Source organism: Oxyura jamaicensis, chromosome 2, assembly GCF_011077185.1.
Source record: "Oxyura jamaicensis isolate SHBP4307 breed ruddy duck chromosome 2, BPBGC_Ojam_1.0, whole genome shotgun sequence".
Taxonomy (NCBI): domain Eukaryota; kingdom Metazoa; phylum Chordata; class Aves; order Anseriformes; family Anatidae; genus Oxyura; species Oxyura jamaicensis.
The window spans coordinates 81,342,593-81,361,193 of record NC_048894.1 but is presented as its reverse complement, the minus strand read 5'-3'; the positions used below and the strand labels follow the sequence as shown (position 1 = coordinate 81,361,193).

At 44.0% G+C, this 18,601-nt stretch overlaps 1 protein-coding gene across 2 annotated transcripts in view; it reads left to right on the top strand.

The window, feature by feature from the left end:
* The window catches only part of SLC22A23 (solute carrier family 22 member 23), a 99,085-nt gene that overhangs the window by 59,217 nt on the left and 21,267 nt on the right, over window positions 1-18,601 (top strand). For both annotated transcript variants that reach the window (XM_035316545.1, XM_035316546.1), the window contains exons 4-5: window positions 11,292-11,460; window positions 13,689-13,816. In XM_035316545.1, the coding sequence (XP_035172436.1) occupies window positions 11,292-11,460; window positions 13,689-13,816 (297 nt within the window). The remainder of the gene's footprint in view (window positions 1-11,291; window positions 11,461-13,688; window positions 13,817-18,601) is intronic.

Here is an 18,601-nt window from a genome sequence, read left to right as displayed (position 1 = left end):
TCAACCCATGTGTGCACAGTCTAAGCCATTGAATTTTACCATGCCTGCTCTGATCCTAGACCTCGTGGTTAGGATGTTCTTCTGAGCCCTCAGTCAGACCTGAAGCAGGCAAAAAGCTCTTCCTTTTAAGACTACGCTTCAAGTAGTGAGAACTCGAAAAACAATAAAGCTCTTTTTCTTCCTTTAGTTCATAAATAGCATAACGCACCTATCCCTCTTAGGTATGTGACAGAAGCTCTTGGTTTATAACTTAGAATTTATTTTTTTTATTATTGCGTAGGACCCGTAATTCTAAACAGTTCTGCTCTTTATTTATTTATTTTTATGGCTCTTTCGTGTTACTCCTCGTCTACTTATTTTTTCCCTTGTCTCATAATTCAAGAAACATCCCATTTATATAGCCCTCTGAGCTTTACCCTTCTTTGCGCAAGCATCGGAGTTCAGTGTAATAAATACGACTGCTCTTTGGCAGCACTCTCCACATGTCTTTCATAGCTGAAGGGTTTACAGCACTTCCAAATGTCTTCTGTTTTTTTCTTCAACTTTTGATTAGAAACATCGCTCAGCAAGGCAGAGCAGCAGTTCAAATTTCCTCTGCTTCTGTAAACATATCTCTGTCTCCCCTGACTCTCTTCTCTATTGGTTCAGGAGGGTGGTAAATGTGGGGGTTTTTCCTGATGTACCTGAACCCGGACCCTCAGCAGGGGATGTCCAGCACCACATGCTGTGCGTTGCTGGCCTTGCCTGCACAGGAGGCAACTCTGTGCCTCTACCCACAGGTCTTGCTTTGCCTTTGATTTTGCACTGGCACAGATAGAGAAGCACCACTCAGTTGTACCTGCTCTTTGAAACCTAGGAGTCACACAGAGAAATGCTTGGGGATTGGTAAGGAAGAGGTTAGATATTGATCTCCATGAGGCAGAGGTAGTGCATGTATGCATCTTCATGGTTTTAGCCGCAGTTGTGTACAAAGTTGAGTAATGTTATCAGAGCGAGTGGAACCCGCTTCTATGAAATGCAGTTGGATTCTTTCCAGGGAGTTCAGTTTCTTTTAAATGTTGTGTTATTAATTGCTTAAGCAATTTGTTCTGGTTTTATTTGGAACAAATCAGCAAGTGTTACCATCTTTCAAGCTTTTCTGTAAGTGGCAGGGTTTTGCTGAAAGAGGTCTTTCACTGGCGAGGGTGAGCATCCTCTGCAGGAAAGTCGCTTTTTTCCCCAGCATACTTGCCAACCTCCACAAAAGGAGGATATTAAGGAATGTGAGCTTTCTCATTTTCAAGGTTATTGTAAATCAATAGGAAATGGAGATGTTTTGCTATCTGTTCGGCAGAAATATTTAGCTCTTACCAGAGTTTCATCAGGTTATATTGGTATTTTACCCTTCTAGAGCAAGTCCACTTGGGTTGTTGGTCTGCTAGGAGACCAAACTCATATATTTTTCAGGGATCCCATCCTTGCAAAACTTCTAATCCCAGCAAATGTTTTTGGATGGTCTGTTTTGGTATCGCATGGGCATACCTAGCACAGCATTTGTAACACCAGTAGGTCTTTTATTGTCCTTCACCCTCAAGTCAGATTCTACCTCTCTGAAGGATTCTGGTTCTTCAGGGAAAAAGGCTGTTCACAGGTGGTGTTTGTAAATTTAGCAAGGAATAAATTTAAGGTACACTTATGTGTTGAGTATTTAAAGTTTTAAATTCTATACATGACATGAGGAACGTGAGAGATGTTCCACTGTGCTAAACTCTGTGTGTGCAACAAGAGATGCTGCCCTCCCAAGTTAACCCGATGGCACTCTGCTGAAGCCATGCAAGAAAATTTGTATTTGTCCTCTCGCCTCTTTCAAGAGGAGTCCTAGAAACAACTGTGGAAAAGCTCTCTCGATACCCTGCAGTTTGTCTTCTTGTGCCATGGCAAGATCCACCAAATGGTCTCTCAAGGCTGCTGCTAAGACTATAATGCAGGAACTTTTTTCCCTTACAAAGGCTTTTTGGGGTTCAATTCCTTTTTTTGTTGTTGTTGTTGGCTTGTTTTTTTTGGGGGGGAGGGGGGGGAGGATGGGGGCATGTGGTTTTTTTGTTTGTTTTGCTCCCTCTTGGGTGTGTTATGTGGAAAATAGAAGCTAGCTGGAAAATGGAAGAGGAAAACCAATACCCACACATCTTCCAACCGTGCATTGGCCAATTCTGTATCAACAGGAATTTGCTAGCCATGGATACTACCAAACACTCATTGTCTCACTTTTTATATTGTCATGGGTTTGAAATTAGAGGAGGTGTGACCAGAGGTCATCCTGCTTGCACTGATTCTGGTGCTGTGTATTGTTCGGTATGTTCCTCGCTCCCCGCACAGGCATTTTCATTCTGTATCCCCGTCTTCGCATTTCCCAGGTCTGTGTCAGTTTTCATGCTGAATCCCAGAGACAGAGCACTATCTAACACAAAGGTCACCTGCTAGTCCAAACAGCACTTCCTTCTCCAGCAGATGGACACCTTGATGAAAGCTCCCGAAATACAACGGCTTGTTGGCTCTGAATCTCCAGAGTTCGTCATTCACAGTGTTTACGAGATGACTGTGTGGAGTGCCTGGTGGCATAAATCTTTAAAAACAAGAATACCCCAGGGGCCCAGTGTGTGACAGCCTCTCACAAACGTGCTCACTAAATGCTTTTGGTTGAATTGGCTGCCTAGCCCCTAGAGGGGCTGCAGGAAGCATTTCCCAAGTGGGGCTGCTTGGCACTGCCCCTTGCAGCCCTACTGCCTCGGTGAGCTCAGAAATGTTTAATAACAGCCTAACACCTTGTTTTGGGTTTACTTTTTCGTGCTCACCTTTTTGGGGACTGTCATCTGCCTGGAGGTTGCGAACTGAAATTTAGAAATAGCTGCTGTTAGCGACTTATTTGCCACTTGGTTAATTAAGAGATTGCCATGCAGATTCGCATCTATTGAATGTCTTCTCTCTTCTTATTTTAAGTGGCTACAATATTGTTGAAATTTTCTGACAAATACAGATGCAGAATCCTTTCATCTGAAGCATAAAAGAAAATGAGCTCCTCTGATGCTTCTTGCACTGTGCTTTTTGTTTCAGCTGCTCTCATTCATTCCCGTCAAAAAGACGCCAATTGTGATTTAGATCCTGCCAAGAGAAAAGGGGCCAGCTGTTGTGAACAGCAGAGGTGTTAGGTTTGCAAAATACTCGTGTGATCAGCTGTGTGTTTCCTTTAGAGCAAGGCACCTTTTTGGAACAAGGAAGAAAGCAACGTGTTTCCATGCAATCTTAGTCTGGCACACAAATAAAAACACAACATTGACATGGTTTTGGAGAGTCTGGGGTGGGGGGAATATGAAGTTATAGAATGGAGGTGGAAATTTTTTTATAGGCAGTTAATGTATATGAAGGCCTATCTCCCATCAAAGCTTTTTTCGTCACTGTTGCAATCACACTTAAATTAAGTCACCTGTATTCTGAAATTGTGTTATATATTGTGTGCCGTATATATTATATATATGACACTGCTGTTGTGGTTTCCAGGGCCATCCTCTGGGTTTTGTTCCATAACGCCATTGTTCACACAGGAACTGTCACCAAAAACCAGTGCTGGCTGCGTGCTGCTGCAGGGCTGCGTTCCTCTGGAAGCAGGATAGATGGCAACTATTTTGGCAGTGCCAAAGATGTGATTTAACATTTGTTTGGTTTTATTACGTGGTGTAATAAAAGGCAGTGTGGTGTGTTGAAGGTATCCTGCGTGGCCAGCTGCCTGCTTTGGGAGTTTGTCTTGCAAGCAACATCTCAGTGCAACATCACTGCTGCTGCGGGCAGCCAAAGGTGGGCTGCAGATGGCTGGAGGGGTCCTCCCGAAATCATTTCAGCTTGTTTCTCTTACAGGGGAGAGTCAGGAAAAGCAGTGCCTTGTGGTTTTGGCTGGTTTTTGGACAAGAGGTGTTGCTCTGCTCACTCGTTTGATGCTGCATGTCTCTGTGCATGTTTCAGCGCTCGCGCTGACCGAGGCCTGGCAGTGAGCCCGCAGTTGTAGCACAGGCCTGGTGCTCGTACACCAGCTGAACGCACGGTGCGGTTTTGGTGAGAAAGATGTCTGTTCAGATGAGATACCGTCTTATCTCACAGCTCGCTCCGGTAGGCAGCAGGCACCTGTGCTGAGCAGGAGCACCGCCGCCGAGGTGTCACTGGGGCATCTGTCACCTCAGGCTGTGTCACCGCACGGGTGACTGGTTTGACACACGTTAAAAACATTAATTAGGTGCACGTGGTGGGCTAGCGTGTGTTTAAGAGAAACCCTCCCCAAACCTATGGTGTGTAGAAAAGTACTTTTGAAGGAGCACCCATGTCCTTTCATAGATGTATTTTAGAGTAAGTTTGGTCCTGCTGTGCTGTTGGGTCGTTGGAGGTTTAGTCTATTACTGCTGTCCTTGCTTGACAACAGATTGGATTTCTCCAGAGAGGAAATTAGATTTTTCCTTTCCTTTCACTCCATCTCTGTCGTTTGTTTACATGAATTGGCTGATTGCAGTGTCTGTGATAACCTTTCCTTCCCTATGCTGCTCTATTTGCTGTTCCTTAATAAACTGTATTTACACTCAGCGCTTCCTTAGCTGCTTCTGGTGACAGCAGAAACAATCAAGAAAAAGCACGGTGTCTATGCAGAGGCGGGAGTGCACGCAGGCTTAACCTGTGCCGCTTCAGCCCGTGCTGGGTTAGGAGCATGCTGAATGAGGCAAGGAGTGGCCTTAGCCCCTGGCTGAGGCTGGCAGAGCTTGCAAGTTTGAGTCCAGTAACCCCTGGAAATTTGGTTATATAGGCAGGTATTTGCTGGGTTTTATTTATTTTATTTATTTTCCCCCTAGCAGCCAGCTGCAAACTGAAAGGCTTGTCTGGGGGTTGTTAACAGCTGCTGCTCAGTCCTGTCTGGCGGTCGAGCCTCCCGCAGGCATGGGGACCATGCCCCTCGAGGAATATCCAGCAGGATGATCTGCTTACGGCCGAGGGCAAACCCCACGGGAGTCTTGGAGGAGGACGAGGTCCCTGAGGTTCGAGAGAGCGTGGTGGGAATTGGGAAATATGGAGCAGCAGGACGGGGTCACCCCTGCATAGTTCTCAGGATCATTGAGAATGACTCAGGGAGCAGAGCCATGGTGGGACGTGCTGGAAGTGCTGAGCAGCTCGGAAGCTAAGTGCTCAGGGATGTTTTTCCTTTCCTTCTATGCTCTGTTGATACACAGAGCCCAAGAGTTGTGCTCCAAACGCAAAACCTCATCTTTACTCCTGACCGAGCTGGGCAGCTCCTGGGTCTGAGAGGCACACGCAGCTCTGGTGCATTAGGATCATCATTAGTGATATCTGGTGTCTTGCATTTTACAGCTAAATTACACCTATATTGCCTGGGCTTTCCTCTGCCTGGCTGACAGCAAGGACTTTGTGCAGCTGCAATTGTTTTCCTCCCTTTTGCGGGTAGGGCTTGCAACCTGAGAGCCTTTGGAGGGAGTGTTGGGTATATAGTAACATGGTAGAAACTGCCAAAAATGGTGAGTTTTTTTTTCCTCTTTCTGGTAGCATTTTTAGAACTGTAACCATGAAAATGTATCTAGAGTCAGTTTGTCTCCTCCCCCCTGAGTGGGAAGGCTGCAGCCCAGACTTCAGGTGCTTTGCCCTGGCTGTTTTCTCCAGGGGATAATCCTATATAATTACAGTCTTGGCAGCTCATGGTCTGAAACTGGGAGGGGAGAGAGAAAACTGCAAAGGCGCAGAAAGCAGCTACCTTGTGGTTTCTGTTGTAGCTAATGCTTGGACCACACTGCAAGAATTGCTTTGTGTTTTGGGACTGGAGATGAGTGAGTGAATGCTAGAGAGTTGTTCAGGCAGTGGGATTTAACCTCTTTTCCCTCTTGATGTATTATTTGCAAATGACTTTTATTTTAAATAAGTCTTTGCTATTCTTCATTGTGCAAATATCCTATGAGAATGCATGTCAGCCTCTGAGGACAAACGAGAAGGCTTCTGAAATCTGAAGCAAATGGTCTGTTACCAGCACACAAGGGGTAAGACCAAGTAAGAAAGGACAAGATGTGGCCCTTAATCCCTTCACAGCAATGACAGCCCACCCAACGGGGACTGAAAGAGCTGGGCTAAGCAGGTTTTGAGCCATGCCTTGTGGCAGCACAAGCTGATGTCAGCCTGGTGTTACTGCAGTCCTTCCTCCCCAGTCACTTGTCCGTGTGTCCTCTGCAGAGGCTCACCATTAGCTCCCTCCTCTTATCTGCACCCCAGCCAGAGCTGCCAGCCCCTCGGCTTTGTAAAACCTTGTCAGCCACACAGGGGTGTGTGGTGGAGGACTGTCCTCTTCCAAAAAAATGAGGCTTTTTGGTGAGCTGTTGGTGAGGGCAATTAATTTTGGTGTGGAACAAGCTAGACCCCTGGCTCCTTTTGCAAGCTATCTATAGGTTTCCAAACACTATTAAAAAGAAAAAAAAAAGAAGTGAGAGCTTTCAGGACTAATGGCTCTCTGCAGATGCTCTGAAAAACGCAGGTCTGAGATGTGCCATACCTCATCTGCCTACAGCATCACTCCAGAAACATCTTAGTGTCTGCTCTGCTCCCGGAGCACTTCCAGACGCACTGGTCTCCAGATTAAATGACTTAAACAGCATGCATCGGTTCAAGTACTGGACAATTGTAGGGAATTAATTCACGGATGTTTATACGCAACTTCTTCTTCGTAAAACCGCAGATGCATTTGCAGAAGGGCCTCTAGGCACTTCATTTGGTCCATGCAATGAATCTGCTTTTCACTTCTTTTTAACAAAGATCCCAAAGGGCTGCATAGCAGGTGAAATGCAGTGGGTTTTGTGTGTGAGAGGGAGAAAATGAATCCTGTTTTAAGAAAACTAATTTCGGTGTTCCAAAACCCGGTTGGTAGGTCTTATCTGCCTGTCTCCAGTGACATGCTGTGGCTGCTGAGAAATAGCAAAGCTCTCATTTCCAGTTGTTTCTTCATTTTGGTCTGTCAAGAAAACCTTATTCCAGCCTTGCCAGTGTTGTCACGTAATAAAAATCCATGCAGTGTGGATCGGATGAGGACTTGTGCATGACAATGTTGCTCTCAGTGTATAGTCTGCCAGGTCCTAACTACTACTTACTGTGCTTTTTAGACACATTTCAAAAATGCTGCAGGCTGGAAACTTCTGTTGATCTCTGCATTCACCTAATGTGCAAGAGGATGCCCTGACAACCTGCTGGTTAAAGCTGGGTGATCAGAAAGCCTGACCAAGCTCTGCCCTGTTGGTCCATCAGTGCCTTTCTTACCCTGGCATTCTCTGTGAAATTTGGCTCCTCTGCGACCCAAGGGCTGGCTCTGCACTGGCCAGGGAAGCCAGACCAGGACATCTCCAGGGTTGTTCCCACTGGGAAGTGTGGGGAGCATCAAGTGGGAGCCCTCTCAGGTGCTGAGGGAAAGGCCTCCCCTATATAGAAGGTTTAACACACCCCAGGGGTGCATGTGGCTCTGCTAGGGGCCAGGCAGGGCCTTTGCTGCAGTGCTGGAAAAGGACAGTGTATGAAGCTGCAGAGGAGCTCCAAGTGCTCTGAACTCTGTCCTCTTAATATACAGAAAAAAAAAATAGTTGTTTTGAACATCTTTTTCTTGAGCTTGGCCTTTGTCATCGGGAGCAGCCAAAGTTGCTGCTGTGGTTCTTATTCCCTTGGCTAATATTTGAAAAGATTTCCCATGGGATTTCTGAGTAACTCAGCGAGAGACCTTTCAGGACAAAGTGATTTTTCTTCCCAAGTCTCTGAGTGGGAAGATTTTGCACAATCACACTCACTCTCTCATGGATTTCATTTGCTTATGCTCTCACATCTATGCAAGCGCAAGTACCAATACATGCGTGTCTACATGGTCTGTGTGACACAGAGGACGCGAGGCAGTGGCTGCTGAGCCCTCATCACATCCCCAAGGCTGTTCTAGGCAAGCAGCAGCAAACTGATTTGGGGCTTTCAGTTTTTGACTGCAGTCATGTTCCTTCCAACTTCTTGATACCTTTTTTTTTCCTCCTCCTTTTGTTACTTGATTGAAATCACGGATGGGACATGATTGGCATGATGGGCACGTGCCAGTCCCATGCTCTGCCCATCCTTCTGGTGCCTGCTCATCTGCTCCCTCTCACTGGCCCTGGTACTGTTCCCTCAGTGCCAGGATGTGTCTCTGCACAGTGCATCAAACCTTGAGTGTTTTTGCTTGAATTAAACCAAGCAGCCACCAGAAGTGCTTGATGCCCTGGTCAGCTGCCCGTGGTTCATGCAGAGTCTCACTGCAGTAGATTTATGACCTATAAGGCTGGTGAACACTGACTCAGTCATTTCTGTAGTGGAATGATGCAAAGAGTCCCAAAAAAAGATTTCTACACTTTAAGCTTCTGCATTTCCCAGCCAGATTGTGTGTTGTGCAATGAGGCTTGTGGTGTGTCTCGTGCTCATGGGGCACGTGGGGCTCACGTCTGCACCACGCATAGGGTTAGGCAGTTGTCTTCAGGAAGAGAAGTACCGGACAAGTAAGCAAGATCTTTTCCATGCCTGCCTCCTTGCCCACACAATTTTTTCCAAGTGGAGCAGATGGATATATCCAGGAGTTTGCGATACTGATGGTTGTTTCCATGATTTGTGTGTATGACAAGGGTTTACTTGACTCTCTCTGCTCAGCAAAGTAATTGAGGTGAAAACGTTTTTGCTGAAGGAAAGAAATGGAGCTTTCTTGCCAGCTGAGCCACAGAGGGATAAAGTTGATTTCTGTCTTGAAGCAATTGTATGTGAGCCAGTAATGGATCGTGTGAACTGGGTGAAAAACTGGTGTGGACACAGTTCTGGTGGCCAAGCACATCAAGGCACCGGTGAGAGCATCAGCAGGGTGCAGGAAGCCTTTGCTAGTCCTGGGGCAGAGGTGGAACAAGTCTGACTGCTAAATGCTTGCTAAAAACCACAGAGCTGAATATTTTATCGTATCAAATTGAAGCCAGAGTTTTGGAAAGCCAGTAGACTGTCCTCATATGTAGAACATTTCCACAGAGATGTGATATTTCATATACATGAAGCGTCCACTGATGTCAATCAAAAGTTGTGCTCACCCAGCTATACCAGGGTTTGTTAGGTTTGTTTGTTTGTTTGTTTGTTTGTTGTTTTGTTTTGTTTTTGTTTTTTCATTCTCCAGCTTTTCTGGAGGAAAGGGCAAAAGGTGATCGTATGCCTGTGATAATCCAGGAAAGAAAACAGAAGTGAAGCTGCTTCTGAAGTCACTTCCTTTCTATACAGTGAATGACTGCCACATATGGAGCGATACGTATTATGCACCAGTGACTCAAAACCACATATTTTTATTATTTTGATGCCTCTTTCTGACTTCATCCAGAAGTTGTTCTTGTCCCGGTTATTTTTTTTATCTCATACTAACCCAAGCAGTGCAATTGAAATGCCAATGTCTTACCTACCTAATGCAGGCTTCCCGTTCCTATAGCAACAAAACTCGTCCTTGTACTTAATGAAGGCACACTGGAGCATGAGTAACTACAACTTTAAGGTTTAGCAAAACAAACAGAAACACTTCATAGTTGCAGATTAGAAAATAAAACGGAAGTGACCTCTTTGCATAGAATTAAAAAAATCGCCCGGGCTTGGGATAACTCATTAGTAAGAATGAAGCCATATTCATGTCATAAGAAGCTCTGTGTTTTAATCTCATTTTCCTAATTAAAACGTAAAAACGTTTTATACCAAGTGAGAGCCTTTGAGGATTTTCCCCCCTTCCTTTTCCAAAGCTTCTCTGTTTGTGGTTAAGCTAATGAAAATTTGGGCTGCTCACAGCAGACACATTTTCCTTTTGTATTGGCAAAAATCCATCAGTAGTTTTTGTCACTGGCCAAACGAAAAGAAGAAGGAAAAAAAAAGTGTGTGGTGTCTAATCCTACATTCGATCTGCAAGCTAGTTCCTGGTCAGCTAATATAAATCTGTGTTACAGTGATAAAAGCTGAACAAGCTACAGCCGAGAGAGTGAATGAATGAGCAGCTGTCATCTCTTCCTATTGTCTGATGGCTTTTCAATTACAATTTTAACAACCATTAAATTTTAATTTAAAACAACCATAGGAAACAACCCAAGGAAAAACTCCAGTGCTGTCAGCAACATATCATGAGCGTTCATGAGCCCACATTTCTGTATCAGCATGCTGATAAGTTCTGCGTAACATTTGTGGCAGGTTTATGTGCTTGATTATTAATCTGTAGAAGTGAGTGTAGGCAAGTGGGAAATTTGAAATAGTGGGTTCTATTGTATTCCTACTGGCAAAAACATTATTTATGTTGGAATGTATTTGCACAAGGCAGTCCAATTTTACTGCTATTTCTTCTGGAGATTAAAAAAAAAAAAAAAAAAAAAAGCTGCCTTTCTGATAAATTCATTTTATTTACTGAAGACTGAATAAAGGTAGTCGGAACTCGTGGTTTAAGGAAGTTTTTGTCTCCTGAACTCACTTGTTACAAGGCAGCTGAGACAACTGCAGATAGCAGTGATGGTGCTAAATTGCCTTACAGCAGAAGGAAGGATAGAGGACAAGATAGGATAAGACAGATAGAAGGCTGTCTTGTTTGAAAGTTGATCAAGATTAGATATTGCAAAAACAAAAAGCGATCCCAGGAACAACCCACTCAGCAAAATCCAGCTTGAAACTGGCTGAGTCACAGCGTGTTCAGCTGTGGGCAGGTGGCATCCCATGTGAGTTAAGAGACGGTATCCTGCTGAGAGCAGTGGTGCTCTTCTGTCTCTCAGCAGATTGATTGGAAAGGCATGTGGTGTCTCTGGGTATTATGAAAAGGTTCAACACCATATGTATCAATTACCTTTTTCCCTCCATTTTCCTTAAAAAGCAGTCTATCTATGTATGTTACGTATGTATTGGTTTTATTAAAATGCTCCCCTGGGCACAGGCTGAAGGAAAGTTGGTAATTGGGATGCAGTGGGGCTGCAGGAGATGCAGGAGGTGCCAGGATGTCACAACATTAGCACCACAGCCAGCTGTTAATGAGCTTCTCCATTGCTGCCAGGGTATTTGAAGCCTAAGTGCATGAGGACACAAGATTTATATGATCATGCATGACGCTGGCTGAAGGTCTTGAAGGACATTAAGACCCTGAGAGCTTTGTGAAGCTAGGCACCTGGCCAGGGGGAGGTAGTCCTGTGGGCACCTTTGCTGGAGGGTCCTGACGCAGCTTCATGTGCTCTGTGTTTCAGGGATAGAGCTCTGTCCTCCTGCGCACCGGTTCATGATCACCATGGTGGCGAGCTTCATCGAAATGGCAGGGCAGTTCCTCATGCCGGGGCTGGCGGCCCTCTGCAGGGACTGGCAGGTCCTCCAGGCGGTCATCATCTGCCCCTTCCTGCTGATGCTGCTCTACTGGGTGTAAGTATTGCTTCCTCCCATCGCGTCCAAGTCAACACAAGCCCCTAACACTATTTTTGGGGGGTGCTCACATTGGTTTTACCTGCTGAGGCCTGATGGGGACCCGGGAGATGGCTCAACCATTGAGCAGAAAGTGGTACTTGGTAATTTTCTGGCTGTTGTGTCCCCTTTAAAGATGAAAAAGCTTCCTGAAAGGACGCATCTCAGCCTAGCTGTTGTGGCTGCACAGCTAAATTTTCCCCTTAAACCTGCCCTGTGGTTCTGGGCTGTCGCTGTTGGTTCCTTTGGCCTGGCTGAGCCGTGCTAAATATAACACACGTCCGCTCGTGAGCAGCACCCTTGGATGCCACATGTGCGTGAGGTGGCCAGCCCTGAGCCTCCCTGCTTAGGTTTCTCCCAAATTAGCGTGTGTTGGGCCGATGGCACCGTTCCCACACGTTGCTCTTCCCATTCTGGTTTCTTCTGGTCTTCTGTCAGCATGGGGCTCCAGGCCTGACGCTGCCTATCCTAGGGAAACGGGAGGCTCCCACCTGGGTGGTGCCGGGTCTGTCTTCACCAGAACGTTATAAACTTCTCAAATATCTTTCTTTGCGCTTTTGTCTTAATAGTGACACACAGTGGTGGCACAACACAGCAGAGGCTTGCGAGAGCAGGATAGTACAAAACCGTAAGACTGAGAGCAGGCTAGGTAATTAATTTTACAGGTAATGCTGGCTAGATTAAAATGTTTAGTTGCTATAAGCAAAGGAACAAAGGAACTGGAAAAATTCACTGCTTGCTACTTACCCACCACATACCCAGAGCAGAGTTTGGATAACAGGACAAATATCATTTAGATTGCAGGCTGCCTGACTTTCCTCTTTTAATATAATTGTATACATGTATATATGTGTATGCATGTATAAATATGTGCATGTATAAATATATATGCACACACACATATACCTATATATTTTTTGTCTAGGATGAATTTCTTGCTAAGGGTGAAATCCAAATTGCATCAGCCTTTAAAGGTAGCACCCTAACAGCGCAATTGACTGCATCACTGCTTAAAAGTACAAGAACTGAGGCAGCGTCCACAGCAAGGATTGGCACTTTGTGAAGGAAATTTGAGGTTTATTGTAAATTTGAAGTTAAAAGTTAGTTTTAAAATTTGTTCTTAGGAAGGTCTCTTAGAAGATGTGTGAAAATGAGGCCTAAATAAGAAAGAAAAGAGGGCTTATAGTCAAGTCTGAAAGTATCTGCATTGATGCAAGTGTGGGGCTTTTTCATTTAAGATCTGCGTATTTATTTTGGTTTTGTATGAAAATAAAATGAGCTTACCTGGAAAAAGAACAGGGAATAATGTGATCATCAGGTGAATATCAGCATTTGAAGGAAACAAGCAGATGAAAAGTAAACTTCTTTATTTTATAACTCTGTTTATGTGTATGCATTTAAGGCAACTTAATTAGCATAATGTCTTTACTAGGGGAAACTTTTATAGCAGCAACTGGATGTTGTCTGGAACATACACGATACTGACCTGTATAAAAGACTGCCTTAAAATCTGTATATAGGGGAGATTTTTTGGATGTTTAAATGTTTAAAAAAAATATTTAAAAAATCTGTTCCATTATAATCCTGGAAAGTAATTCTTCTCTTTCCTCTCTCCATCACTTCACATTCAAATCACTTCTGTCAGAAATTTTCCTGCTGTGGCCTGAATTATCCTGTGCTATCTGCACAACTCATTTATCCCCTGCCTGGCAGCAAATGTCTATTGCACACAGTGCACAGTGCTTCCTCCTTCTCCCCGCTCTTTACAATGGTATTAGTAGGCAGAACTCCTCTAATATGTTATAAAATTCTAATATGTCCTATTTCAAGGTGATAGGATGGTTTCTGTATCATTTGTCAATCACTGTAAAAGTGAATGTCACTAGTTTCCATATTCTGAGCCTTTTAAAATTAATTTTACAAGTCCTTTTTTCTGCTTTTTGAAAATAGTAATATTGCTCATACATATTTAAATGAGCAGCTAATCACTATCACTTCTTTCTCTGCCAGAACTTCAAAAAAATTCTAGAAAGAAACTTCCTAGAAGTTGCACAAATTTGTCAAATTTCAGGTGGTGAAATAAAGCAATATCACTTGCACTGAGGAAAAATGTCATCCTTGTTAATTCAGCAAACTGGGAGATGCTTTCTAAAAAGAAAGTGACCCTAACGTGTTTTCCATCTCTGAAGTATTTTCCCAGAGTCCCTCCGGTGGCTGATGGCTACGCAGCAGTTTGAGGCATCCAAGGAACTTATCTTTCAGCTCACTCGCAAGAACAGGATGAGCACGGAAAGTGACATCAAAGGAGTGGTGCCCGGTGAGTAGGACAGGCAAACGTGAGTCTGGCTGCTCGGATGAAATCGCTTGCCCTTCTCTAAAGGCTGCGCATGGCATTGCTGTCCAGAATTAAATAATCTATTTACCGCCTGCAAAACCATCCTATTCATATGTTCATTCATTTTTTTTTCTCGAAAAACTGCTCCAAACTCCAGCACCATGTTTAACATTGCTCAGCCTGTTGAACAGTCTTAGTAATTACAGTCTCACCCGGCAGTGCCATATGCTTTTAGGGACATCTCTTGAATAATTTTGCCATGGCCGCAGAGTGCGCTGTTAGCTCAGCACACCTCTGGAAACTGTTTTAAGGAAGCTTCTGGTTGGGCTTCTGGTTGTCATCATGCCCATCACGCAGCACTTGTTTTGTTGGTTGGGAGAAGTGGCGGCACTCAAGCCACAATTTCTAAAACACCACTCCTGTGGCAGACCTAAATCACATCCCAGTTTCTCTTTAAAACCTCACTGCAGGAGGCATTTTGCCTTCTGCTCCTGTAGCTTCTGAACAATGCTGTCCTGGGGGCTCGGGTTCCTGCTGGTGACAGCAGCAGAGGGCAGTTTTTGGTTCAGAGCTCCCCTCCTCCTCACAGGCTTGACAGTGCCCACAGATACCCATTTTACAGTGTCCTCTGCAGTCTGTATCAGGCTACCTACTAGTCAGAAAGCAGTGGCAATGTTTTAGGGTGTTTTTTGCAGTTTTTCATACCCTACCTACCATGACTCTGGGGGCTGGAGGGGTACATCACCCCCCCACCTGTGCTCTCTCTGCACTTGGCTGTTATTTGTTAAGGGTCTCTGGAGTAGCTCAGGTCCGTCTTTGCTAAAGGTATTGATCAGTCCTGGGACAGACTGTATCCAGAACGGAAAAACATCACTTAAAATCAGTGCATCGTGAATGAAGCAGCCTTTATCAATAATATGCTTAAAAACTGATGGGATTAGGGGAAAGTCCAATTTGGGACTGTGTTTCATCTTGGTATTCATACCAAGGCCAATGGTACGGTATTTCTGGTGCAGTTGGCAGTCTTGTGTTAATTATCATGTTTGCAGGTGAATTGTATGTCAGGGGTTTCCTGGATCTGCATCTAATACAGCATGGCTTTGCAATGCAAATGACATTTTTCTGGGAAAGCTCTGAAAAGCTCAAGGGTCTGGAGCAGCCATTAATGCAGTGATCTCCATCACTGTGTCCTTTTTGCAAATCTTTCCCAGAGTCAATGAACAATCTTGGGAAAAAAAACTTGTTTCTGAGGCAATGAAATGTCTCACAATTAGACTTGGAGACAGCTCAAGCTATCCAACCAACTCTAAATTTGGCCTTTCTTAGCTAGTCAGTTTATTGAATTTGCAGACAAAATAAGATGTATTTTTAAGGGAAAAATATAATTACCTGAGTTTCCTTTAAGGGAAATCGTCAAGATGCAACTTGGTGCTAGAGGGATTTATTTAAGCCATTTATAATTTATGATTCCACGGAGGAATGCTAAGTGTCAAAATGGTTTTATGACTATTACTTGTGACTGATTACTTTTTCCAGCAGTTTCATGGTAGGGGCACACTCCTGTTTAAGAAGGGACTCCTTTTCATGTGGAAAACAGTGTTATTACACATCTTGGTGCTATGGACTATCTGTCTGCGAATATATTTAGACGTAGCAGTTGTCAGTACATTACCTTTCGCAAACTTTCTACATTTAGTACAGAGTGTGCTCAGTTCTGCCTCCTTGCTGATGCTGGATTTGTTTTATAGTGTGAGGTAGGGTTGTTTTGTTTTGTTTTGTTTTCCTTCTTGGCTTTGTCTTTTTAAAACTCTCTCTGCAGCCCCACATGGTAAGGCTTTTCTAAGCCAGCTCTGGAGCAATGCTTTATTTTTGTAGGGAGAGAAAAACGAAGCAGTATCAAGTGGATGAAATTAGCTTAACTGGAAGGGCATTCTTCTTCTGGGTCCATGGGAGCATTGATCGTTTGAGTGAGGATAGGAAAAAAGCAGAAATCCTGAATGAAAAATACGATCAAACCAAAGGCCATATGTGTCTCGGTGGGTCTGTAAGCAGAAGAAAGCATATTTCTGCTTTTGTGTATCATAATTGCATATACATAATTGCTGTAGCGGGGAATGGGCAAAAAGCTGGTACTCGTGTGTGAGAAAGGATGCCATTCAGCCTGATGCAGATATCCCCTATTTCCGCTTGAATCCATTGTGGAGCTTTCCTGTCTGAGTGAAGGGTTGTTTTTTTTTCGTTTTGTGCTTTACTTTATTCTCTGCTTTCCATCTCAAAAGGCTGGAAACTGTTTCGCTTTAGTTAAGGCCCACTGTGTTGCCATCTAATATTAGTCATAACAGCCTTGTGTGGCTGAGTTACTCGATGTGTCTAAATGGTGAGCTGCTCCCATACAGTCCCTTCCAACTGGAAACCTCTGCGTAATTCTATGCACGTATATCAGTCAAATTAGTGTATGCTAAGTAACAGATAATGATCTGTTACAGGAGATATATGCACGCATTTGGGGCAATTGGTAGATCTTTTGATTTTTGGTAGGAGCAGTTTGCCATCGTGAGGAGATTTTTGGTTTTATGCAGTTGCACTTTCTTCTTTAACACTTAGGAAAAGTAGGTGTACTAATTTGACCTCTTTAAAGCATCTATAAACACTCTTAGGTCTCAAAACTTTACTAGCTGGCTCAACGCTTTGCCCTCCTTTAGCGACAGAAGTTTAAATTCATTTTTACAACAAAATAAATATTGTTATCCAACTGCATATTGAAATGTCACTTATAAAACAGGCTTGGTAAGTTTTGTTGACAAATTATGTCAAACACATTCAATTCCCATTATCCAAAAAAGTCAGCTTCAGTCATGAGCAAATTAAATGTTTTGATAATATTAATTTAGTAGAGCTTTTTCACTACCAGGTTCTTCTAAAACCTCCCCATCTCTTCCCTGTTCTCCTGTGAAGCAAGGAACAAACGCATGTTCCAGTGTAGCTATGGGACAGTCGTTTGTAGCTGTGTGAAGTAAATGCTAAGGAAGCATAGAGAGAGTTTACTCTTTAGAGTATTTAGGGGAATTGGAAATCCCCAAGCACCAGCTGTCCTGACACCTTTTGAAAGGTGTCATACATTAGCTAGTTTTTTGTTATTTTGGTGGGGTGCATGTGTTTTTTTGTTTGTTTGTTTGTTTGTTTGTTTTCTTCACCTTTTCCAGGGTTGTTTTGTTGGCTGGGACAGGTCACCTGCTGCAAGCTGGTGTCTGCTGCACCCATATCTAGCCCATCACTGCGTTTGGGTACCTTTGGGAATGCACAGCTTGGGGAGCTGTAGCTGCAGTTATCTGGGTGTCAGGCTTGATGCTTCCATGGAAGCCCACCCTGATGCAGTTTTCCCTGTCTTCACCTTTGGTCAGTGATGGTACAGATGTTCCTTAGCACAAAAGCAACTGCTTGACTGGATGGAATAACAAAACCACCTTTTGGCTCAGCTCTGGGTGAAAACAAACACGGATACTCCTGTGGACACAGAGGATATAGACATTGCTTTCTAAGGCAGAGCCAGTCAGTGGAAGGAGGCACCAAAATATTTTCACAGCACAGAGAATACTGACCTAATTACAAAAGTGGCCAGCAAAGATCAAGCATCCAAATGTATGCAAATATTTTAAAGTGCAGAACCCTTTGTGGAGAGACAAAAGGAGTACAGTGGTGACAAATATCGTATGTGTGCATAAGTCTTGGTTGCAGCTAGGAAAGCTGTGGTTTTCAGGGGAATTTATTTGAATTTTTAAAATGTGGTTGTTCACTTTTCTTACTTATGAGCACCATGCTGCCATCACTTTTACTTTGTACATAAGCTAGTTTTCTATTTTGTTTTGCTGCATATTTTTAATTTTCCTAATCATGAGGCTTGGGTCTACACACTTGCATGCTGTTTTTTTTTCATTAAGTAAATAACAGAAGAAAGGGTGAAAAGGCTTTATGTCTGAGTCAGCCTCTTTCCGTAATGGGAGAGATTAACTCTCCCTACAAACCTTTGATCATGCCCTTAGATCATCACAGCTACAGCTATGCTGCTGTTTCAGAACAGAGATTGGGATGGGTGAAGAGCCAGGTGTACTAGCTAGAGAAAGAAAGCAAGTTCCCTGGCCCATAACACAAGTAGCACCACGCAATGCTACTTGTGCAAACCTGCTGGATGTGCTCCTTTGTAGGATCCCATTTCTTGGTCAATTAATAGTGAGCAACAAGAATAAGACTGGCCAGGGTAAGTCCTCTTCTGCTGGCTAGATGTACGGAAATGGAAGAGGAGCTCATGCATGCACTGGTTGTATCCCTGGCGAGGACAGCAGTCACCTCTGAGAGCTGCAGGGTTTGGAGGGGACAGGGGAAGAAGGCAGCACTGTGCCAAGGATGTGCATTTTGGTGCCACTGGGAAAAGCCAAATATGCTCTAAAATTAAAAATAAAAAAATAAAAAAAAAGTAGCAGTGGTGGTCAGCTTTTATTTAAGCTTGACTGACTGAGCAGGAGCTGGGCATGGAGGGCTGGAGGAAAAACCCTGGTGCTTCTGACACTTTCACAGCCCACATGCACAGAGAGGGGCGAGGAGAGGAGACCTTGGGAATCAAGTGGAAGAGGAGAGCAAGAAGAGGGACTGGTGATGGAGAGGAGGCAAAATAAGGAGAGTGAAGAGAGTTGTGGGGACAAAGCATAAGAACAGTTTGGGCAGAGGCAACAAACCAGGGTGATTAATGACTGTACAGAAAGGAAAGGGAGA